The sequence below is a fragment of the Oryzias latipes genome, chromosome 20, assembly GCF_002234675.1.
Source record: "Oryzias latipes chromosome 20, ASM223467v1".
Taxonomy (NCBI): Eukaryota; Metazoa; Chordata; class Actinopteri; order Beloniformes; family Adrianichthyidae; genus Oryzias; species Oryzias latipes.
This window is the reverse complement of record NC_019878.2, coordinates 14,813,397-14,834,116: the sequence shown is the minus strand read 5'-3', so window position 1 is coordinate 14,834,116 and position 20,720 is coordinate 14,813,397. Positions and strand designations below refer to the sequence as shown.

The 20,720-nt window shown below is 38.5% G+C and overlaps 1 protein-coding gene across 5 annotated transcripts in view; it reads left to right on the top strand.

The window, feature by feature from the left end:
- Positions 1-2,304: 2,304 nt before the first annotated feature.
- Positions 2,305-20,720, top strand: part of mllt10 (MLLT10, histone lysine methyltransferase DOT1L cofactor) — a 41,425-nt gene continuing 23,009 nt past the window's right edge. For 3 of the 5 annotated variants that reach the window (XM_023949924.1, XM_023949923.1, XM_023949921.1), the window contains exons 1-6: positions 2,305-2,694; positions 14,369-14,448; positions 15,299-15,353; positions 17,497-17,606; positions 17,720-17,838; positions 18,046-18,139. In XM_023949924.1, the coding sequence (XP_023805692.1) occupies positions 2,532-2,694; positions 14,369-14,448; positions 15,299-15,353; positions 17,497-17,606; positions 17,720-17,838; positions 18,046-18,139 (621 nt within the window). In that variant the 5' untranslated portion in view covers positions 2,305-2,531. The remainder of the gene's footprint in view (positions 2,695-14,368; positions 14,449-15,298; positions 15,354-17,496; positions 17,607-17,719; positions 17,839-18,045; positions 18,140-20,720) is intronic. The other 2 variants (XM_023949925.1, XM_023949922.1) reach the window with 1 other exon arrangement.

Below are 20,720 nucleotides of genomic sequence, written 5' to 3'. Positions count from 1 at the left end.
AAAAAAATTATTTGCCATTTTCAGTGTTTTCAGTATCTTTGTTGGCTCTTCTACAAGTACCGCTCTCTCCTTCCTCCTCTTTGTTCTCCCCTGCACTAATAGGTTTTACCCTGCCACACACAATTCACTTTCTTTCCTTTTCCTCATCCCCTCACCCACTTTTAGTGCAGGGCCCAGTGTCGACTGGAGCATTTGAGCAATTTGAAATTAAAGCAAACAATGGGTAGGCACTCCCAGGGACCTCTCGCTCACCATATTACATGGAGGACGCTCGTGTGCTCTTGCGCATTATTGGCAAGTCATTACGTTTCTCTGGAAACCGAGAGCAGGAGCTCGCTCGCAATAGTCGGTGATGCAAGCAGCAGCTGAGAGCTTTGGAAAAGCATGTGGCTGTTTTTGTGTGTGCATGCATGGGTGTGTGTTCTGGGGCATCCTTGGCAACAGCTTGGGGAGCTGTCAAAACAAAACCGTCCACTGATATGCAGCTGATATGTCCCTCTTCAAAGTTGCTTTAATAGAGAAATATTTTCTAATAATCGAAGGTAGTCCCCTCTGTAAGAAGCATTTCAAGGATTTTTCACTTGCTACATCCCTTCAATCAAGTAAATAATAATTTATAATACTTATTATTAAAAAATAATATATTATAAAAATAATAATTAAGTCATAAAAACAAGATTTGCATATGTTTTTATTATAAGTTTTTAGATTTAAAGTAGATTCAGGAACACACATGGGTAGCCATGCATGACACAAAAACTGTTTTCCAGTTGTGAAAATAAGAATATTTTGCATAAATGTTGGATTTAAAATCATCCTGGTAAAAAGCAAATAATAAAGCGATCGACTTAGAGAAATTAATAGTTTACAATGGTTAATACATCTACTACAGCAAAAACACACACTATTTAGTCATGACTATATTACATTCTGTGTAAAAAGTTGCTACACAAATAAAGCAAAAAACACCAACCAAAGTCAAATTTGCTACAAATTTTTAAATTAAATTAATTTAGAATAACGTAAAACTGTTGAATTCTAACATTTTTACATATTCATCAAAAAAGCCATCTTCCCTTAACTGTAAGTTTTAAACTGTGCATTTAAGTGACCAACAAATTACACTGTAAACTTTCTCTGTCATCCTGTTGTACTCAGCAAGAAAAGGTTGAAAAAAACTAAAGAAGAATGAAAAGAAAACCTCCAACAGAACCAGTTTCATCGATAGAAAACATCTTTTGTGATCTGTCGTGTTCTGAGAAGACAGAATTGAACAATAAACCCACAAAGTTAAGGGGCATCTGTGTTAGGACAAAAGAGAAACAAAAAGAACAGAAAAAATGGAATATTCTTTACTTTCCTTCATTTTTTTGATAAAATCCTTAAAAGTTAAAATGATAAATAAGCATTGATGCCTGTGTAACGTAATCAGACAAGAAGTGTTGTGAAACTAACCTCAAACAGTAACACATTTTAGATTTCTTGTTATTGTTGTATTCCTTTACCTAGCAATCAAGCTGTCTCTGGATTTAAATGCATTACATGAGCCCTGGATCACTTTTAAATTACCTTTTTGGTAACACTGCCAGAAGTTGAATATAACATACTTTATCGAAATTTTAAATTAAATTTCTTTTATTTTCTGTGGTAGAATACTGTGTTTTTTTCTGAATGAGGGGCAGTGTGGTGTTATGATGATTACATATAAAATAGTTTGGTTGCTCCTCCAATTCTACTCCCCGTGACCATGTAGGAACCAAAAAAGTTGGATTCACTCTGGGTTTCAGATAGGAATTTAAATTTTTGAGAAAGATTTTGTTTGTTACAAATTATTTTTTCAGCCATTGATGTCTGTTACTTTTTTTTTGAAACTATATGAAGTATTTAACCCTGTAACTAATATGTTCCCAAAAACATTAAACTTTTGATTTAACATCTTCAATTTTAGAATATATGGCCATATATGGATTATTCAGCCTTATAAACCTATATTGTTATGTTACATGGGGTTTTAAAGATACAACTTGGTTTTTGTTTGATTGTGTACACATAAGAACTCTTTCCATCCTTTACTAAAATGAATTTGCTTGGTGACAGTCCAAAAAGTGTGGGTGTTTTTTCTTATACTTGTACACACTGTGCAGTTTCCAGTTGTGTTGCTGAGGTTGGTAACGTATTACCAAATTACTACAAACTTTGAAGCCATGTGGATCTCAAACACACGTTTCTGACTGAGGACCAATCACGTTTGTGTTTTACTTCCTGTCTGGTGACACGCCGCACATGCACGCTGGCATGCGTCATTACGCACTTCCTGTCCTCTAACGAAGTTCCCCCTCTTCGCTCCATCGCGCCGTGACGGCTATGTTGTGGTGAAAGAAAATACGCCGTCGAAAAGAGACGGGAATACGATTAAACATGACATTTCGACCGAGAGGGACTTAAGGAGACGTTGCACGGAAACGAAGGACGTATTCGACGAAGATTTTGGTTTATCTTTATGTATCCCTCCGCATGTCCGTTTTCATCGGATGGTCGCAGGCGAGCGTTGTCTGACGGTGGACGACAAGCTCTCGACGAGTAACATGAAGGAGATGATTGGAGGGTGCTGTGTATGTTCTGACGAGCGAGGCTGGGCTGAAAACCCCCTTGTTTACTGCGACGGACACGGCTGCAATGTCGCCGTACATCAAGGTAAGCTCCATGCGACGCTTCGGATGAGACTTAGCACTTAGCTTAGATGCTAGTTACGTTGTCTCGTTAGGAAGCGTCTTCCTCCGCCACCTACCAAGGCCAAGCCGAGGTCAGACTCCGCTCATGTTGACGATAGCTCAACTGCTGTGGTGATAGCTGACAGCCTCTATATTGAATCGTTTTTGTTTTTTTGTTTTTTCAAACACAGGCGTTAATTTGCTCCAGTATATTTTTGTGAACTGATTCTATTTTTTTGGAAGACGAAAGAAATCCCAAGATGAAAACTGAACGCTAAGAGTTCGTTTTTGTGCTTGCATGTGCATGTGCAAGTACAGGCATTGGCAACGGACTACTTTTTTTAAAATATACATTTTGCACATTTATCTGAAACATTTGCATATTTATTTTTTGTGTATAGTTAAAGCAGCATCACAGTGAGTGAGTTTTGAATGATAACCTAGCTGTGCTCAGCAAAGATGACTCACTTGGTGACGTTTACTGTTTACATTTGTTAGAGCTGACCATGTGTGAGTGTGGTAGACTGAAACTACTTGAGTTGATACACATCCATGAGGTCACACAGTTGTAAAACAGCACTCTTGTTTGCTTTTGGAGTATAAAATTCCTGAATTTATGGTCATGATCATGTGTGTCTATTAGGGATGCCTCAGTTCTCAGTTTAAAACCCCACCACACGTTACACCATTGAATCAAACTGTGGGGAAAAGTGAATCGTTACATTCCAATCATTATTGATTGTTTTATTACATTACACCAGGCTTAAACCAACGAAAATGATATTTCTTCATTGTTATTGCTTATTAGCACATTTTAAAATAGTTTTTTGTGTATTTTTTTTAAATTGTTGTTTTGTAATGCCGGAAAAAAACGTATGTAACAAATAATCAACTTAATCAATAAATCGATTATTATTCCTACGATCCAACCAGATTAATCTATCATATATCAGATTATCTAAGTTCTTAATCAAATTGAGTACCATTATAAAATTGTTTCAAAATGAAATTAATCAATATATCAATATTTGAAAATGGCATTTGGAATGGAGCATGGTAGGTTTATTTTACTATTTCGTAAAAACGACCTACATACACACACATATGATGGCAGCAAAAGATGATCAAACCATCATTCTAGTTCAGTGTGTAGAAACCCTTTGGATTTTATAAAGACATTTGACCAGTGTGGTAAAATGCACTAATAATGATCCGTTTGTATTATTTTTATGAGGAAATACAACAATGGGCTGAACTTCATAAAAAATTCAAGAATTCATTCATTCTTGTTTACTTCTTTGTTTGTACACATATTTAGTTTACACTTGATTATTTTGCAAGAAATACAAGAATCTGGAAACTTCACCTGCACTGTTCAGGACAGGTATTTATGTCTGAATCACACTGGTTGAACTTTTGGTTAAAAAGGTCCTGGATCGATTTTCAGTCAGTAAATTGGATCGAACAAATCATATCTGTAACCACAAGTCATGATGTGAATCGAATCATTGTTAAAATACACCCCTAGAGAAGAACAGTGACCCAAAAATTGAAGTTTAAACTGAATTGGAGGGAAAGTGAATCGTTGCATCCCTGGTGTCTAAAAATGAGCTTGGAGAATAGCAAATGTCAAAACTGTTCTTTGTGTGGCATTTTTCTCTGCATTTTTGTTTAATAATCCTAACTGGTAATTTGTTATTGTTTGTAATTTTGTAGTTTTTCTTTGACATTACTTTGAGAGTACATATTTAGCATTCAAAAAAATCTTTTACATGTATGAATTACTATGAATGATCACATTTAGCGCCAAATTAGTCTAAATGAATATAGACATATTTAGTTGTTATGATATATATTGAAGTATACAGATAAATGAAAATTTTAAGCTTGAATTGGTGTACTAAATGTGTTTTTTCGTGTGGATTTATGGTCGTTTACTCCAGTGGATTATGGGATCAGACGAGATCAAACAAAATCTCAGAATGTGTATAGGTAGGCCTTCTAGGTTAGCGCTGTAATATTTTGCAAAATAAAACCTGTATGTAATTGTGGATCACTTTATGACAGGGTTGTGCAACACTGATGCTTTGGTTTCATCTTTAAAGGTAAAAACGTTTGTCAGATTCACAAAGCTTTGAAAATCTGAGGGCTGAATCACAGCACACCAGTTGGCTGTAACGATACAATTTACCCATGATTGATTTGTATTTCCATTCTTGGGTTCTTTCATGTGTATTGTACTAAAAAAGGTTTACAAAAATAAAATCTTTAAATTTTGCTATGAGACAAAAGAAACTAAAACATTTAGAGAAATTCATGTGCATAACTTACTGTAAACATTAAAATTTTTGCTTCAATGTTGAAGTGCCTCAGACTTCAATACTTCAAAAAAACATGAATATAATGATTAAAAAAAACTCTATAACAATAAACATCTCTATAGTGTTAGGGTTTTTGTACTCATAGAAGGTAACAATGGACAGGCCTAGTGTTTCCTGCTTGACTGTCCCACTTTTGCACAGCATCACAGCTGGATGCTGATGCTGGAGATGCTGCTCATGTTGAACTTGTAGCAAAGCTGAACAGAGCACACATTTTTTTGTTTCCCAGTCATGTATTTAACATCAAAATCCAAATATCTCCACACTGTAAACATAGATGGCGTGTCTTTAAACGTTGGCCTCTCGACCACAGAGCTTTTGCTTTTGACTCCGCTCTCCATTGCATTTAATTGTTAATGGCATAAACTTCAATGGGGCTTTTCTACCTTACCTTTTGGGCCCACTTTAGAGTCACAATCCCATTCACCCATGCACACACACATTCACACACTTATAACACTGGCCAACACATGGGCGGGCGGGGCAGGAACCGAACCTATGATCTTCCGATCAGAGGCCATGGTGGAGGGGTAGAGCAGTCGACCTCTGATCAGAAGATTGCAGGTTTGGCTCCCACCTTGCACTCCCACATGTTTTTGGTTTCCTTGGGCAAGATACCAGAACCCCACATTGGTCCTGGTGGTTATACATTGGCACCAGTTTTCTGTAGCGGAACTGCCATCAGTGTGTGCATGGGTGAATGTTACTGTAACTGACTTTGGGCTTTAAATCAAAGTAGAAAAGCACCACAAAAGTACATGCCATTTTGGTAGCTGTGATTACCCTTGTGCTCTGCAGACACTCACTGCTGGTCTACCTTGCACACTTGTGCTCTTAATACTGGGCAGTGGATTCAAGAATGTAATAGTTCGGCACTGAACGTAAGTCGTGACAGATCTAGTGGCCGATAGGAGGATTAATTGATGCCCCTTACTGTATTGTAGGTATGCAAGTTAGCTTTGCTTTGGTGCTGATAAGAATTTATGAGGGCAGCCAGTCAGCAGGCAATCAGCTCCCCATGAGGCTGTCTGCTTGGGCTAACTAGATTGCTATGGTTTACTCGTTTACCTTTCTTCATCACAGCAGATTCTTTAAATATTGCGAATCAAACACACTGGGTTAGGGATGCATATCTTTTCAAACCTGTTTTGAGGTTTTGTGCTGTTTAACAATATGACAGTCTGCTTACATTTTTTATGTTAACTTATTTTTGAATTAAATAAGTATTTTGGCAGCAGAGTAAAATATCTGTATTGTGTGTTTACACACTGGTACATGTCCATTGTGAGCATGTTTATTTACTAAAATTAGTATTAATTATTTTTAATTTTTCCTTCTTATAAAATTGCTATTCGTTATTTTACTTTATTACTTTATTTTATTTCCCAAATAATGACTCATCCGCGATGATCCAGTCTAAACTGAGGGAAGTGACTTTTAAAAAAAATAAAATAAACAAAATAAGAAAGAAGTGGTCCAGTCCTGCAATTGAGTGGACCGGTGGAGCGAGCGACCGTGTGTCTAGCAGAGCAGACGGACTTACAGTTTTGTGTTTTAGGGGAAGTAAGGATGCTTTGTTACTTGTGGGAGACTTAGGACTGTGATCCGTCCCGCAGCTCTACGTGAACGAGCAACCGGAATTTAGGAGAACCGGGTCTCCCGGTAAAAGTGTGTCGGGGCAGAGCTCGGATCGCTAGCTAACGCAGTGTGTAAGCATCGAAGCAGAAAGGCCGCTCAGTCCTTAGAAACCGTTCAAACAATCACATGGATTTGTGTTTCCAGTTGTGTCCTGACAAAATAAAGGCTGATGTTTTTCCCACTTATTACGTGCAGCCAAGATGCAGATTGCAGCGTTTCACTTATGGATTTTATGTTCATGCTAATGTTGTTAGCCCTTGTTAGCATACTGCTAATCCTGGCTTCCGGCTCCGTTTTTCAACAAGAAAAGCACTGAACACACGGATTAAAATGATGAGCGAACAGGCGCTTCATCATAACTGTAACATTAATAAAAGCACGTTAAGGGAGATCATCTTGTATAATACCGAGCTGACGTAACTATGTATGCAGCCGCTAGGCGGAACTAAGTTTCTCTTCCGTTTTTTTAAAAACACTTCTGCGCATGTGTGAATGATTTATTCCGACCGAAAGTGTGACCCATGTGAACTTTTTTTATAATCTGAAAAAGTTTTTCTGGGCCCATCTACACGGTTGGATATTAATCCGACCAATAATCCTTATCAATATATTTTGCACATGTAACCGCTTCTTATGGTGTCGACTCGCAGCGTGGCGGGGGCGTGGCATCACAGTGGTGTCTCTCCATCGTGATGTCAGTCACCCATCACGATGGACGATGGTATTGTCCATCGGCACAACCCTATGGTGCATATGTCACTTAAGGACCAGAATTAAGAAAATCTGCCTTAAACCATACTGTTTATCAATGACCAATATAAAGAACTGAGTTTTTAACCTTTTAACATCTAAGATGTCACCAGTGACACCTAAATAACACGTTGTTTGACACACCGTAACTTCTCGATTGTTCACACGATTAACCTGAATCAGCTGATTCTGTTGCAGAGAAAAACGGCTTTTCTTATCAGCTTTACACTTAAATGCAACACATTAATTACTTAAAGTGTTGCATAATGGCGTAAAGCCACTTTTCTATGTTACACAATCAGCATATTTACAATTATTATGTAAGCACTTCACAGTGTTGCATCTAAGCGCAAACTGCTATTTTCCGCTTCAGAATCCGTTGGAATTACATTATTTGCATCAACAGTTGAAGAGTTCCAGTAGTCAAAACAATGTCAACATTCGTGCTAAAGTTCCGGTGTAAAATGGGTTCAAGGGTGCAGGGCTACTAATTTGCTTGCACGTGAGATCCAATTTCTGTTATTCGTGTTAGTTTTTTCTGAAATTATGTGAAAAAAATTTCTGAAGACAATAAGTAATCAATTTGCAACATCGTGATGATTTATATTGAATTCTTTGAGCATTGCATTTACCTGCTTGCAAAAAAGGCACAGGACTTTTTCCTAGCCCATGGGGTACGACTAAGTAAGCATTTGTCCACGTAGCTTCGAAGAGCCTTTTCTTCTCGCCAACACGTTTTTCCTCAAAGTAACCTGCTCTGGCTCTCTATTATTGAGGGTCACAAGAAATCTTCCCATGGACCGCCATTGGCCCCAGGGCCGCACTTTGAGAACCCCTGCTCTAGACCAGTGTTTTTTCAACCTTTGAGCCACAGCACACTTAAACCTTGTCAAAAATCCCGCGGCACACCAAAAAAAAAAAAAGGGAAACTCATAGTCTGTATTGATCTACAGCCCCTCTGCAATCTAACGTGCACTTTTGTGATAATTGTGGCAGAAAAAGCTGGAAGCTGCAGCTTGTTTTTTCTAAAAAATGTAATAAAAATTAAGTTAAAAGATTTAAAAACTGTTTGATGTGTGTTTGTTGTGGTTTCAAGACGTCAAAGAAAGACTCATTGTGCGCTGAGACGCTGTCACTTTAACCCAATGCATCATAGGAGATGTAGTGCACACAGCCGCCGAACGCAAACAGACTCATGTCTCTGAGCTTCATTTTTTTGTTCACTTGTTCCACAGTCTGATACCGGATTCTGTGGAAAGCTACACCGCTAAAGACGAGCTTTAGCTGGTATTTTTGTTGGAACTAAGCGACCTTATGAGCAGAATCTGAACAAGGAAGTGAGGACTTTAACTACTTCTGATTGGTCAGACTGATGACGTGTGATTAAGCCTCCAAGAATGATTGGTGGAGACTAGGCCTGCAGGATATACCGCAAAATTATCGTTATCGCAATATCCAGCTCTGCAATATGCATATCGCAAAAGACAGTGAAAATCGCAATAAATCGTGAACCTTAAATGTGTTAATACAACCTTAAGGCAGCTTTAAGCATTTAATCAATCATATAAATCACTTTATGCATTTGATCAATCGGATGGACGCCTTCACCTTGTTGACCAATTGGATGGAGGCCTATTATGTTAGATGCTTGTCTCCTATGTCAACTAGGGTCATTTGGAGTATAATTTTTAAACTGTTGCAATTAAATGGGAATGAGGTTTTGTTTATTTTGTTATTTGTTTGTATACCGCAAATTAAACCGTTATCGCAATATTAATCTTAAATATCGCATATTGCGAGTTTTCCTCATATCGTGCAGCCCTAGTGGAGACAGTTAAAGGGGCGGGACTTTTCCGAAAACAGCTGACACTACGGCTAAATTGCGGTACTGTCATTCTAATCAAAATGTCTTTACTACAATCAAATAAACACAAAGAAAAAAGTATTTTACGATCTTTCATATTCCTAACAATATCAGGGCCTGTTTGGATGAACAAAGCTGATATCCTGGATATGGTAAATGTTTTTAGATCAGTTAATGAGGGCAATTTCCCACGGCACACCTGACCACCTCCCACGGCACACCAGTGTGCCGCGGCACACTAGTGTTGAGAAGCCCTGCTCTAGACCAAAGCTCCCAGCTATCTTTCACCCTTGACCGATTCATTGTTAAGTAATATTTGAACAGACCAACCTTTCCAAGGCTGAAGCTGGAATCTGATTTTTATTATCATTTACTTTGACTCTATGGGAAAAGTTAAAGAAAACTTGCATTAAATTAGGTTATACTTGAAACCTAGTGTAAAAAGAAAAAAATGAAACTTTTTTTTACAGTGAATAAATATTCAGGATAACAAAGTTGCCTATTTGTGTTATGTTTGATTTCTTAAAACTTATTTAGGACAAGTTTATTGTTTTTTTTTCTTCTCTTTTATAAAATGCCACCCTAGTCCAGGTCCTGTGGGAAAAGTAGATCACCAAGCAAACTCAATCAGGCTCAAGTTATCCTGCTGAGAATACTAGAGACATGACTTTATGATTTGTGAAGATTCCATATAGTGACATCTAAAGAAATTTTTACAATAAAACTAAATTAGAGGGACCCTTGTTAATAAACATTACCATCAAAAACAAATGTGAAAAAACAAATGCATAATAGGTCAATTTATAACATGTAGAAAAATCAGAAATTTTCAATTTTTTGATTTTCTCAAACAAAAACAAATCGGTATAGATGTGTGTACGGCTCCTGTGAAATTGTTTCAACTGTAGGACATAAAAGTTCATTTCATTTAACCCTGCTTTCCTGAATTTAAATCATAAATATTGCCAAACTGTTTAAACACCCTTTCTAAATGTGTGATCCTTAATGGATGTTTAATAAACAATTCCCTAATGAAATGATAGTTATGGACTAGTACAACAGAAATGTATTCAGTTTTTTTCTATTAGTCCTTTTAGTCCTGCTTAAAGGCCTGTTCACACCGGGACGAATTTCGCCGGCGATTTTCGCCGACGTTTAACGCCTCGTGAATAAACAAAGGGCACCAACGAGAGTGTGCACACGGACGCGAAAAAACGCCAGGCGTTAAAGCGTCAAAAAAAAAAAAACGCCTCGGGTTCGTTTTTTTTTTTCGACGCGTCGCGTCGAAATCTACTCGACCAATGAGAATGGCGCTTTTGCTCACGTGTCTGGAGCTTCTGAAGTTACAGTAAAACACAACTTGGGGGCGCTCAAACACAAAACTGCCTTGCTGAGCACACATACCAGCGAAGAAGATAGACGCCAAGTAGCGTCTACACTGCCGTGAAGAAATAATGACGGACATTCTAAAATATCCCCGAACCAAGCACCAGTTGGAGCTACTGGTGCTTGAAATATTCATGTTTTCTTTGTATGATTCTGACAAGCGCGTAAATACTTACTCTCTTCTTCTGAGTGAAAAGCGACTTTAAGAAGCGTAAAGTTGCGCAGCGCCACCTTGTGTACAGGAGTATTTCTGTTTTACATTAAGCGCCATCTAATGTCAGGGAAGGAAATTGCATGTTCACTCCACTCATCGTCAGCGAAAATCGCCTGGGTGTGAACACAAAAGACGTGGCGAAAAACGCTGGCGAATAACGCCTGGCGAATATTCGTCCCGGTGTGTACGGGCCTTAAGTCTGTCAGTTCATCATTACTACGGGAGCTGTGATGCAAATGTAGTGCCATCGACCTCTGATTGGAAGATTGCAGGTTCGGTTTCTGCCGTGTGTTGAAGTGTCTTTGGGCAAGACACTGAGCCCCACATTGCTCCTGGTGGTTATAGGTTGGCGCCAGTGTTCAGCAGCAGAGCCTCCATTAGTGTGTGTTTGCATGAGTGAATAGGATTGTGACTGTAAAGTGCTTTGGGCCTTTTAAGATGGCACTAAAGTACTCTCTAAGTATACCATTAGTTTTAAATGATCATAGTATTTTTTTTTTCAAATATAAAAGTTCTTTAATTTATCATTGCTAAATGAAAATTTTTAAACGTCCCTCTTAAGACGTGGCGTCCACGTGCCACATTTGGGGTTATGTTACCACAGTAGGTAATTCTGCGTGACTGTGACCACATGTGTAGAGGGTTAGATCAAATATTAGCTCAGGTCTTAAGAGGTTAAACTGAGTTTTTATTTATTTCCTTGCTCTGCAGAGCCGTCTGATCCTGAATTGAGTTGTCTTGGTGCTGCGGTTTTCTCACAGAACCCATACAGAGATGGTATTCTGACTTAGAAAATGCCTCAAGATGTGTATTAAGGAGTTGCTCCTTCTTAATTCAATTCAATTTTATTTATATAACCCAAAATTACAACCATAGTCATTTGAATGGGTTTCATACTGGTAATTTCAAAAGAACATGAAATCAGTCATGAAATTCAATAGGTAATTGATAAACTAACTGAGCAGACTAAGCTAAACTGGGCATCCCTGCCCTTAGACCAGGGGTCGGCAACCCATGGCTCCGGAGCCACATGTGGCTCTTTCATCCTTCTGTTGTGGCTCCCTGTGACTTTGGAAAATAATGAGTATTTTATAATAATTAAATTTTATTTTTTATTTTTTATGTTTGTTCATTTTTCATGGCATTTCAAAGGCGCTGCTGACTCCGCACGAAGCACGTGCCACGTAAAAAACAGCTTCCTAATGAGCTCGTATTTATCGGGCGAGACCTGCAGAGATGATGGCAGGGAGAGGCACGCGGGGCGGCTTCAATAAACACTCCGATCTTCTGCCGGGAACTTGACGTGCTGCGGGGCAGAGACCAACTCGCTGATGACAGAGTTCGCGCCAGTTTTGCCAGATAGTCACAGTTTTCCAGCCCAAAAGTCATCTGAAAACCGCCAGACCCAGCCAAAAAACGCCCAACACAGCTTTTGTTGATGTTTTTTTTTTTCGTACTGGACTGATAAAATAAAAGATTTTTCTAAATAAAAGATAGTTCAGACTAATAATAAAATGTGCACAATATTGAATATTTCTGCAGCGGGCCGCCTTCTTCCATTCATTTGCTTAACCCGCTCTATCCCCGCTGAAAGCTGCATCCTACTCTTTCATCCTTGTGCTGCGCTGGAGCGTCCCGACTATCATGTCATCCTGCTATGACCGTATTTTGCGCTCTCTGTGTAGGACACACTGAGGAGCGCGGGGGAAACAACTCTCAGCTGCAGAGGTTATGAACAGGTCTAGAGGAAAATCAGGTGGAGAGGCGGAGGAGGGGTTTTAGCTTCAAACTCTGTCAGAGAGATGCAAACACGGGCGTCAGATTGAGACGCAGCTTTCACTGCATGAGTTGAAGCAGAGACTTTCTCTGGGATGATTATATAAACCCAAACATGGAAACATGATTACCAAGTAGAACTCTTCAAAATAATAAACCTGATCTCTCCATATTCTCAGTGTCTACCATGCATTGACAAACACATCGCTCCCTGCAGCGATCAGACCAGAACCAGTAGCTCCTCCCACACGCGGCCGCGGTATCATCTTTTAAAGAACATAATGTATATTTGCAGCGACATATGCTTCAGACGATGTCCGATTGGCCAATCTACATGTCAATCAAGTCCCGTAATTCTCAGTGAGGATTTTGATTGGCTGGTGGATTTTAAGGAAGTACTTTTTAAAAAAAAAATCTTTTCTGGCCCGCGATCTACACTCATGTCATTGAAGATCGACCGGTCGATCGCGATCGACGTAATGAGCACCTTTGAATAATATATACATGCATAATATATATAATGATGTCAAAACGGGTTGTGGCTCCGGGTGCTTTCTTTTTTATTAGGGGCGGTCCCAAATGGCTCTTTGAGTAAAAAAGGTTGCCTACCCCTGCCTTACACCCTCCTTCTCGGTAAGGGAAAACACCCTAAAAAACGTATCCCGTATAAAAAAAAAACAACCTCTCCCAGGACAGACAGGCGATGTATCAGAATTCTTACAGAAAAATTAGCGTATGTAACGCTACAACTACATGTTTGAATAGAATGTAAGCATTAGAGGACTAGCTGTACTAGCAGGCTTCTTCTTTGCGCCTCTTTGCCGGTGGTCTTTTTTTAGAAAACACTCCTCTCAGTGGTGCTTTGGTCTGCTTCAGTCTTTGTTTTGCTCCTGAAACTCCTGTGTTTAAAATCAAACCAAGCTAAACAGAAGTATGAAATCCATCAGCCTTTTCCTTCTATTTTCATGAGATTACCTTGGTGTAAAAGTAACTTATTATTGTTTTTTTTGTCTGGCTGTTGTTTCATATAATTTCATAGTAAAAAAAAATGTTAAAAAGTGGTGCGAAGCATGTATGTTTCATAGATTTCTTTTTAGGTTTTTGCTGAACATCAGTGGTTTGGAAGAAAACAGTGGTGCTACATGAGTAGCACCACCAATGAGATCTTAAACATCTCATTCTTTTTATTGACACCTCGCATCATTTTAGTCACTATCTACTTTTTATTTTTCAGCTCATCAATAAAATTTTCTTATCTGTAGATTCACCTATAAAGTAGCAATGACAGGAGTGGGAATTTGGAAAGATCACCCAATTGATCCAACTGATCTGTGGTGTCAGCTTATCAATAGTAGTGTTGCACAGTAAAGTATGACAATTCTGTCTTAAGTTGTTTTTTCACAGCTCTAAAGTTGGGTTCAGAGCTGTGATATACATTAAAAACGGATACAATGCTCTGTTACAGCCATCGGTCTATGTTTATTTAAATCATCACAGGCTGATCAGATTGTTTAATAATGCAATGTATAGTGATGTGACCAGAGGTTGTAAGGGCTCATTTGTAGTTACTTGTAACAGTTGGATTTTACTGTTGAAAGTTTTCTTTGACTAAGCTTTCATGTTTCCACTTTCTTCCGCCTCTCCCTAGCTTGCTATGGCATCGTTCAGGTGCCTACTGGTCCATGGTTTTGCAGAAAGTGTGAGTCTCAGGAGAGAGCAGCTCGTGTGGTGAGTCTTACTCCTTTTAACGTCCATTATTTATGACTTATCTAATGGAATAACAAATAAACAAACCACTTAAAATAATAATACACATCTGGAAAGCCCATTTACTGGAGCTTTTCTTTAAATGTTTTTTTTTAAAGAAATCATTCCGTTTTTTTAAACAAAAGTAAACGTTAGAGGTGTAAGTGATGTTCACACTAATGTTTTTACCTGAAAGTGAAACTATGTGTTAAGTGTGAATGTGCACTCACTTTTCAAGATGCGGTGTGAAAGGAAGTTTCCTTTTTTTTATACTATTACCCTTCAAAAAGATTATTAATCTTCTTATTTTTATTGTATGTATGACAGGATGTTAAAAAAGGAGTTTTCCCATTCAAACTTATGATTGTTAATTAATAAAACTTCAAAATTTACTTTAAATTTAAAAAAGTAGCTGATAGATTCTTCTGATCTTCTGGTCTTTCAATTATCAGCTGTTAAGTCTGCAATTTACTGTTTTGAATTGTCTACATTCAGGGGTTGTTTATTCAAGGATTATTAAAACAAATGCCAGCTTTCATTTTAGAGAAACAATCACTTTTGATCGTCAAAGTTGAATCAAGACTTGATCATAAAAGTGTGAAGTACAAAACATTTGCTTATCCTTACAGGAGTTCACGTCCCATCAAACTGACTTTACAGTCTTCCAGTAAAGTGATCTAAGTAACAAATGACAAGCCAACATTCAAACCTTTCTGCATCAACAGATTCATAAGAAAAGACCTAAAAGTGCTGAGACTTTCCCACTGTGTCGTCTCATCACCTTAAGGTTTTTAAAGTTTATGAACTGAGAAGTTTTTCTTTTTACCTACAGAGATGTGAGCTCTGTCCTCACAAAGATGGAGCCCTCAAGAGGACAGACAATGGAGGTAGATTCAATCTTGGCTTCGCAAACACCCGCATGTGTGGTTAGCCTCTTGTGTACGCTGTCATTAATTGCATGTCACCAGCAAGTTTAAGGGCTGTGAGCGTGCTGGGAGAGTTATGTTGGTGTTTGTTGTGTGTGCTGCCTCGCTGTACCGTCCTTGCCTGTCCATGTTTTATGAGAGCGTGTTTGTGTGTGTGTATGTTTATGAGGGGGCGGGACAGGATTGGTATAGTGCATGGCCTGTGAGGAGTCTCCTCTCTGGGTTCATTGAGAGGTCAGTTTGGTAGAGACTGTAAATATTCGGTGTGCAAGTAAGTGAGTGTGTGTTTGAGTCGGTCAAAGAGAGGCACAGCTGTGGGATTGTGTCCAGGCCTGCAGGGAGGCATCAGGACAACGCTAACACACACCGTTTTACTACTTTCCCCTTTATTTTACCCTTCCCATGACCCCGCTCTGTTTTTTCTTGATTTCCTCCCATTTTTTTTCTCACCACCTCTTTCTGTTTGTGTTTTTCTGCTCTTGTCAGCTCTTACTTGTTGATTTATTTATTTTTGTTTGATTAAAGAACAATAAAGTTTCCAGAGGGAGGTACCAAATTAAATAGGCTGGACAAGCAGATAAGTTAACATTTAATTAGTTGTTTTACAGTAAAAGTTGTATTATAAACAATAGGGTAGAAACCGATATAGAAGCTATATGCGTTATAAGTTTTCATTATAGTATAAGGGTTTATTTTTTTTCAATTTAGTGTTCATTTACTGAATAAAATAAATCACATTAACAAACCAGGTAAATTTATACGCTGTACTCTTTGGCTCTAACAACTCATCTGTCTTTATTGTTGGGACTAAACTTGTAAATCCCTAAAATGGAGAAAAAAATAGATCAAGCCACTTTTATAGTCCTACTTTATTGGCGTCTTCCAGTTTCTTGGTGGGACTTCAAAACAACAACAACATGCCTACATTTTACACCCTTCGGTTCCACCCTTTGCCGCCTCTCCTTGTCTTGGTCCCCAGGTCAAAGGCAGGTCATGGGTTCAACTGTAAGTTTAAGCCTGCCCTTTACTTCTTCTGTGGGGGGAAAAACAGACACCTCCAGTGTGGCAGGAGACTCCCACCTCCATTTGACCTCTTGTTCACCTCCTCTAGGTCCTCTTTAACTCATCGTCAATTCTGTTGTCACTCCACCGTGCCCTGCTGTCGTTGTTGACAGGCTTTGTTGTCTTTGTAAAAAGGCAGTGTGTAAAAAGCTGTGTGTGTTTGTGAATGTGTTTGTTAGAGCTCAATAAACAGATGTTTACACAGAAACGACCAGTTTACTGTTTGAAACAGCCGAGATTTCACTTTTTTTGACAGTTTAGCTTTTATATGTAAATGGAACAAAAACATTTAAACTTGAAAGTTGGGAATCAGTTAAAAAAACATTTAAATAAATGTCAGCAAGCTCTTTTACATGCCCACAAATGTTTCAGAAATGCTAGCATCAGCAAATCTGCCTCTACATGTCCATCATCTTATTTATTTTGGAGAGTGTAGCAACTAATATGTTTCCAAATAGTCAACACATTGACTGTTTGTATTCCACAAGGAGAAACGGGTTGCCTTGGATACATTATGATACCCTAGATCCACGTCTTTTGACACTTCCAGTTCCCTTGTATTGTTTATACTGTACAGATGGAAAAAAACTATTAAATAAGTTGAATAATTGTGGATACATTCTGGTAAATATCCACCTTTAAGAAAGAAATCCTCCAGATTTGATATCTTGCCATGGGATTTGTTTTGGATAAATAATTTGGTTCATCTCATCACTGTAAATCTTGAGAAATCCAACATTGATCAGATATTTGGAGTGCATGTAGATGGGTTCACTGGCCAAAAGTCATTATTTTATCTTCATAACTCTTAACTAAAGCCTCCCACTGCTTTAAAAAAGCCTCTTGATTTAATGTTTTGTCCATTTTTTGGTGTAAAACATTGCAGTTTCGACTGTTCTTAAAATGGTTAAGAAATATGGTCAAAGTGGGCTTTAGTGAACCATTTTAGATCTCAGTGTCACTGCTGGCTGCTAACATTTCATTTCACACATGTACAAAAGCTGACAAGCTTTTTTTTTTTTTTCTCTGTGGATCTGAACAGGCTGGGCCCATGTGGTTTGTGCTCTCTACATACCGGAGGTGGAGTTTGCTAATGTGTCTACTATGGAACCCATAGTTCTCCAGTCTGTACCTCATGAGCGCTACAACAAGGTAAAAAAAAAAACAATATGCAGACTTGATTTAAACCTTTGAAGAGTTGTAGTTTGTGTAGTTGTTAAATTTAGTGTGACACTTTTTTTTTTTTTTTTTTGTAATTACACAAGTCTTTTTGTGCACAGACGTGTTACATCTGTGAAGAACAGGGTCGAGAGAGTAAAGCAGCTACGGGAGCCTGCATGACATGCAACAAACACGGCTGCCGACAAGCATTTCATGTCACATGGTAAGGCACAGCCAGTTCAAACGTATTAATTATACATACACTTTTTCCTATTCTGACATCTGTTGTTACTTTAAATGTTCTTGTAACTGTTAATTTTTTTTGTTAGATTTGCAGATTGGCAACCATTGTTACTTGTTTCTTGTCTGGTCCATTCTAAGAATATGAGTTTGAATGGTTTCTCTCTCTTTTTTGCCCCGGTCACCCCAGTGCCCAGTTTGCTGGGTTGCTATGTGAAGAACAAGGCAATGATGCAGATAATGTTAAATACTGTGGCTACTGCAAGTACCATCACAGCAAATTGGTAAGTGTGATCTTGGCTTTTCATTTTTTGGAATCCTAATGATGGCACCTCTTTTAAATATACTAACCCGCAACTTAACACATCAGATTACAACTTAATTCGGCACAAAAGACTGTTTTCTAACATGGGTGGGAACTTTTTCATCTTTTTAATCTAAAGCCTGACTATTCAGATTAAATACATCATTAATTAGATTGCTAAAGGCTGTGGCAGTTATAGTATTAGGTTTGTTGCATGGGATTATATATACTTGCATGCATATATTATGGAGATGCATATTACTTCTGTAACTGTGTGCAAATACCTTTATAAAAGTTACACAGACAGTGGTTTGGTCTGAAGCACTTCTTTAGGTTTTCTATTTCTTATTTCATTTTTTGTCTGTAAAACACATTTTTGTTTCTTTCATAGCACTCTTTTGTTTTTCTTCACAAACTTCTCATATTTTTTCACTTCATGGCTTCATCTGTATCTGTTGCTTTTCTTTTTCAGTTCTCCAGCTATGGAAGCTTCAAGGCTTTGTTAGCAGGTCTTTTCAAACACTACTTTCTTGTTGGAATTGAGGATCCGTCTTGCCAATTCTTTACCATCTTCCTTTTCTCTTTGAACTTCTTTCCAACTTACTTTTTTCCTCTCTCCATTTTAAACATTGTGTTTTCCCCTAAGTACTCTACTCTTCTTGACATTATCCTACTTTTGTAGGTCAGCTGTTTTTGCAGGATTAGAAATAGACGTTTACAATTTCTACAGGATGTAGAAGTTATAATGTAAATGTAACATGAATAAATGATTGTTTTATTTTTAGTTAGATATCTTTTTAAAGACCCACTCAGAAATATCGAAAACAGAATTTTCCTCTAACATGTTCTTGTGGCATTTTCCTGATGATGAAGGATATTTATAATAAAATTAAGCTGAAAAAAATCTTATTTCTTTATTCAATCCTTTTGAATCAGGAACAGATGAAAAAATTACCATTTGAAAAAGTTTATAGTTATGACATAGAGAATACAATGGATAGACCTAGGGTTGGGCGATGTCCCTTAAATTGGCCGTTGACGATGTTTGCTGTCAACCATCGGGATGGACGATGACATCGTCGGGGGGGGGGGGGGGGGGTATTTTTACATTTTTCGTTCTTATATAACTGCTATTCGTTTTTTTGCTTTTTTCATTTTATTTCCCAATCCGCGATGATCCAGTATAAACTGAGGGAAGTGACTTTAACAAAAAAAGTAACAAACAAAATAGAAGAGAAGTAGTCCGCTCCCGCACTTCCGGGGGAGTGCGGATTTACAGCTTTGTGTTTGATGGGAAGGGGGGGGTACATGAGCGGTATGTGTGGGAGATTTAAGACTGCGATCCGTCCCGCAGCTCTAGGGGTACAAGCAACCGAACTCAGAACCGGGTCTAAAAGTGTGTGTCTGTGCACAGCTCGGATCGTCAGCAGACACACAGCGGTTTGAGCTTCAAAGCAGAAATGTCGCTCAGTCCTTAGAAAACATTCAAACAATCACGCGGATTTGTGTTTCCAGTCGTGTCCCGACTAAATAAAGGCTGATGTTATTCTTACATGTTTACGTGCAGCCAGCAAGCAGCACCATCCAAAGCTAATGTTGTTAGCCCGTGTTAGCATACTAATCCTGGCTTCGTTCAGAAAAAGCACTGACCACACGGATTAAAATTCAAATGATGAGCGAACAGGTGTTTCATAATAACCGTAACATTATTAAAAGCACGTTTAGAAGATCATCTTGTATTTTACCGAGCTGACATGTCAATGTATATAGCCGCTCGGCGCTATTTAACATTGTTTTGTATTGAATTGTTACATACAATAAAGTTTGAAAAAAAAAAGCCGCTCGGCGGAGTTTATATCCTTCCGTTTTTCAAACCCTACTGCGCATGTGCGAATGATTTATTCCGACGGAAAGTGTGACCTTAGTGAACGTTTTTATATTCTAAAAACATTTTTCTGGAACCATGTACACGTTTGGATTCTAATCCGACCATTGATCCCATCAAGATATTTTGTACATGTAACCGCGGCTTATGGTGTCGACGCGCAACGTGGCGGGGGCGTGGCATCACGATGGTGGTCTCTCCATCGGGATGTCAGTCACCCATCACGATGGACGATGATATCGTCCATCGGCACAACCCTAGATAGACCACAAGCTCCCTACTCGGCTCCATTCCGATAAATCCACTTTAAGTCGACTATATACATTTTCCTTGTACGAGCTGGCATCTGGCTCAAAACTGTCCGGCTGGATTGCTCCAATGTTGCTCGCCATTTATGTTGCACCGTTACTGTTAGGTTGGGTGCTGGAGGCACTGTAAGGTAGCAGGAAATCTCAGTTATGGAAGGCAGGAAGGAGGGGCAGGGTTGCTCTGCGCCAATTGTCCCGCCCACAACTCAAAGGTGAATTTCTAACAAACTCCTTCTGCTCTGCAGAGACTGTCCTAGAAACCAACACAGGTTATTTTTTATTGAGTGAAAAAATGCATAATCATAATTTAAAGACCACTAGGAATGCTTTTACAATAAAGCTGTTCGAAGGTGGGTCTTTACACAGAT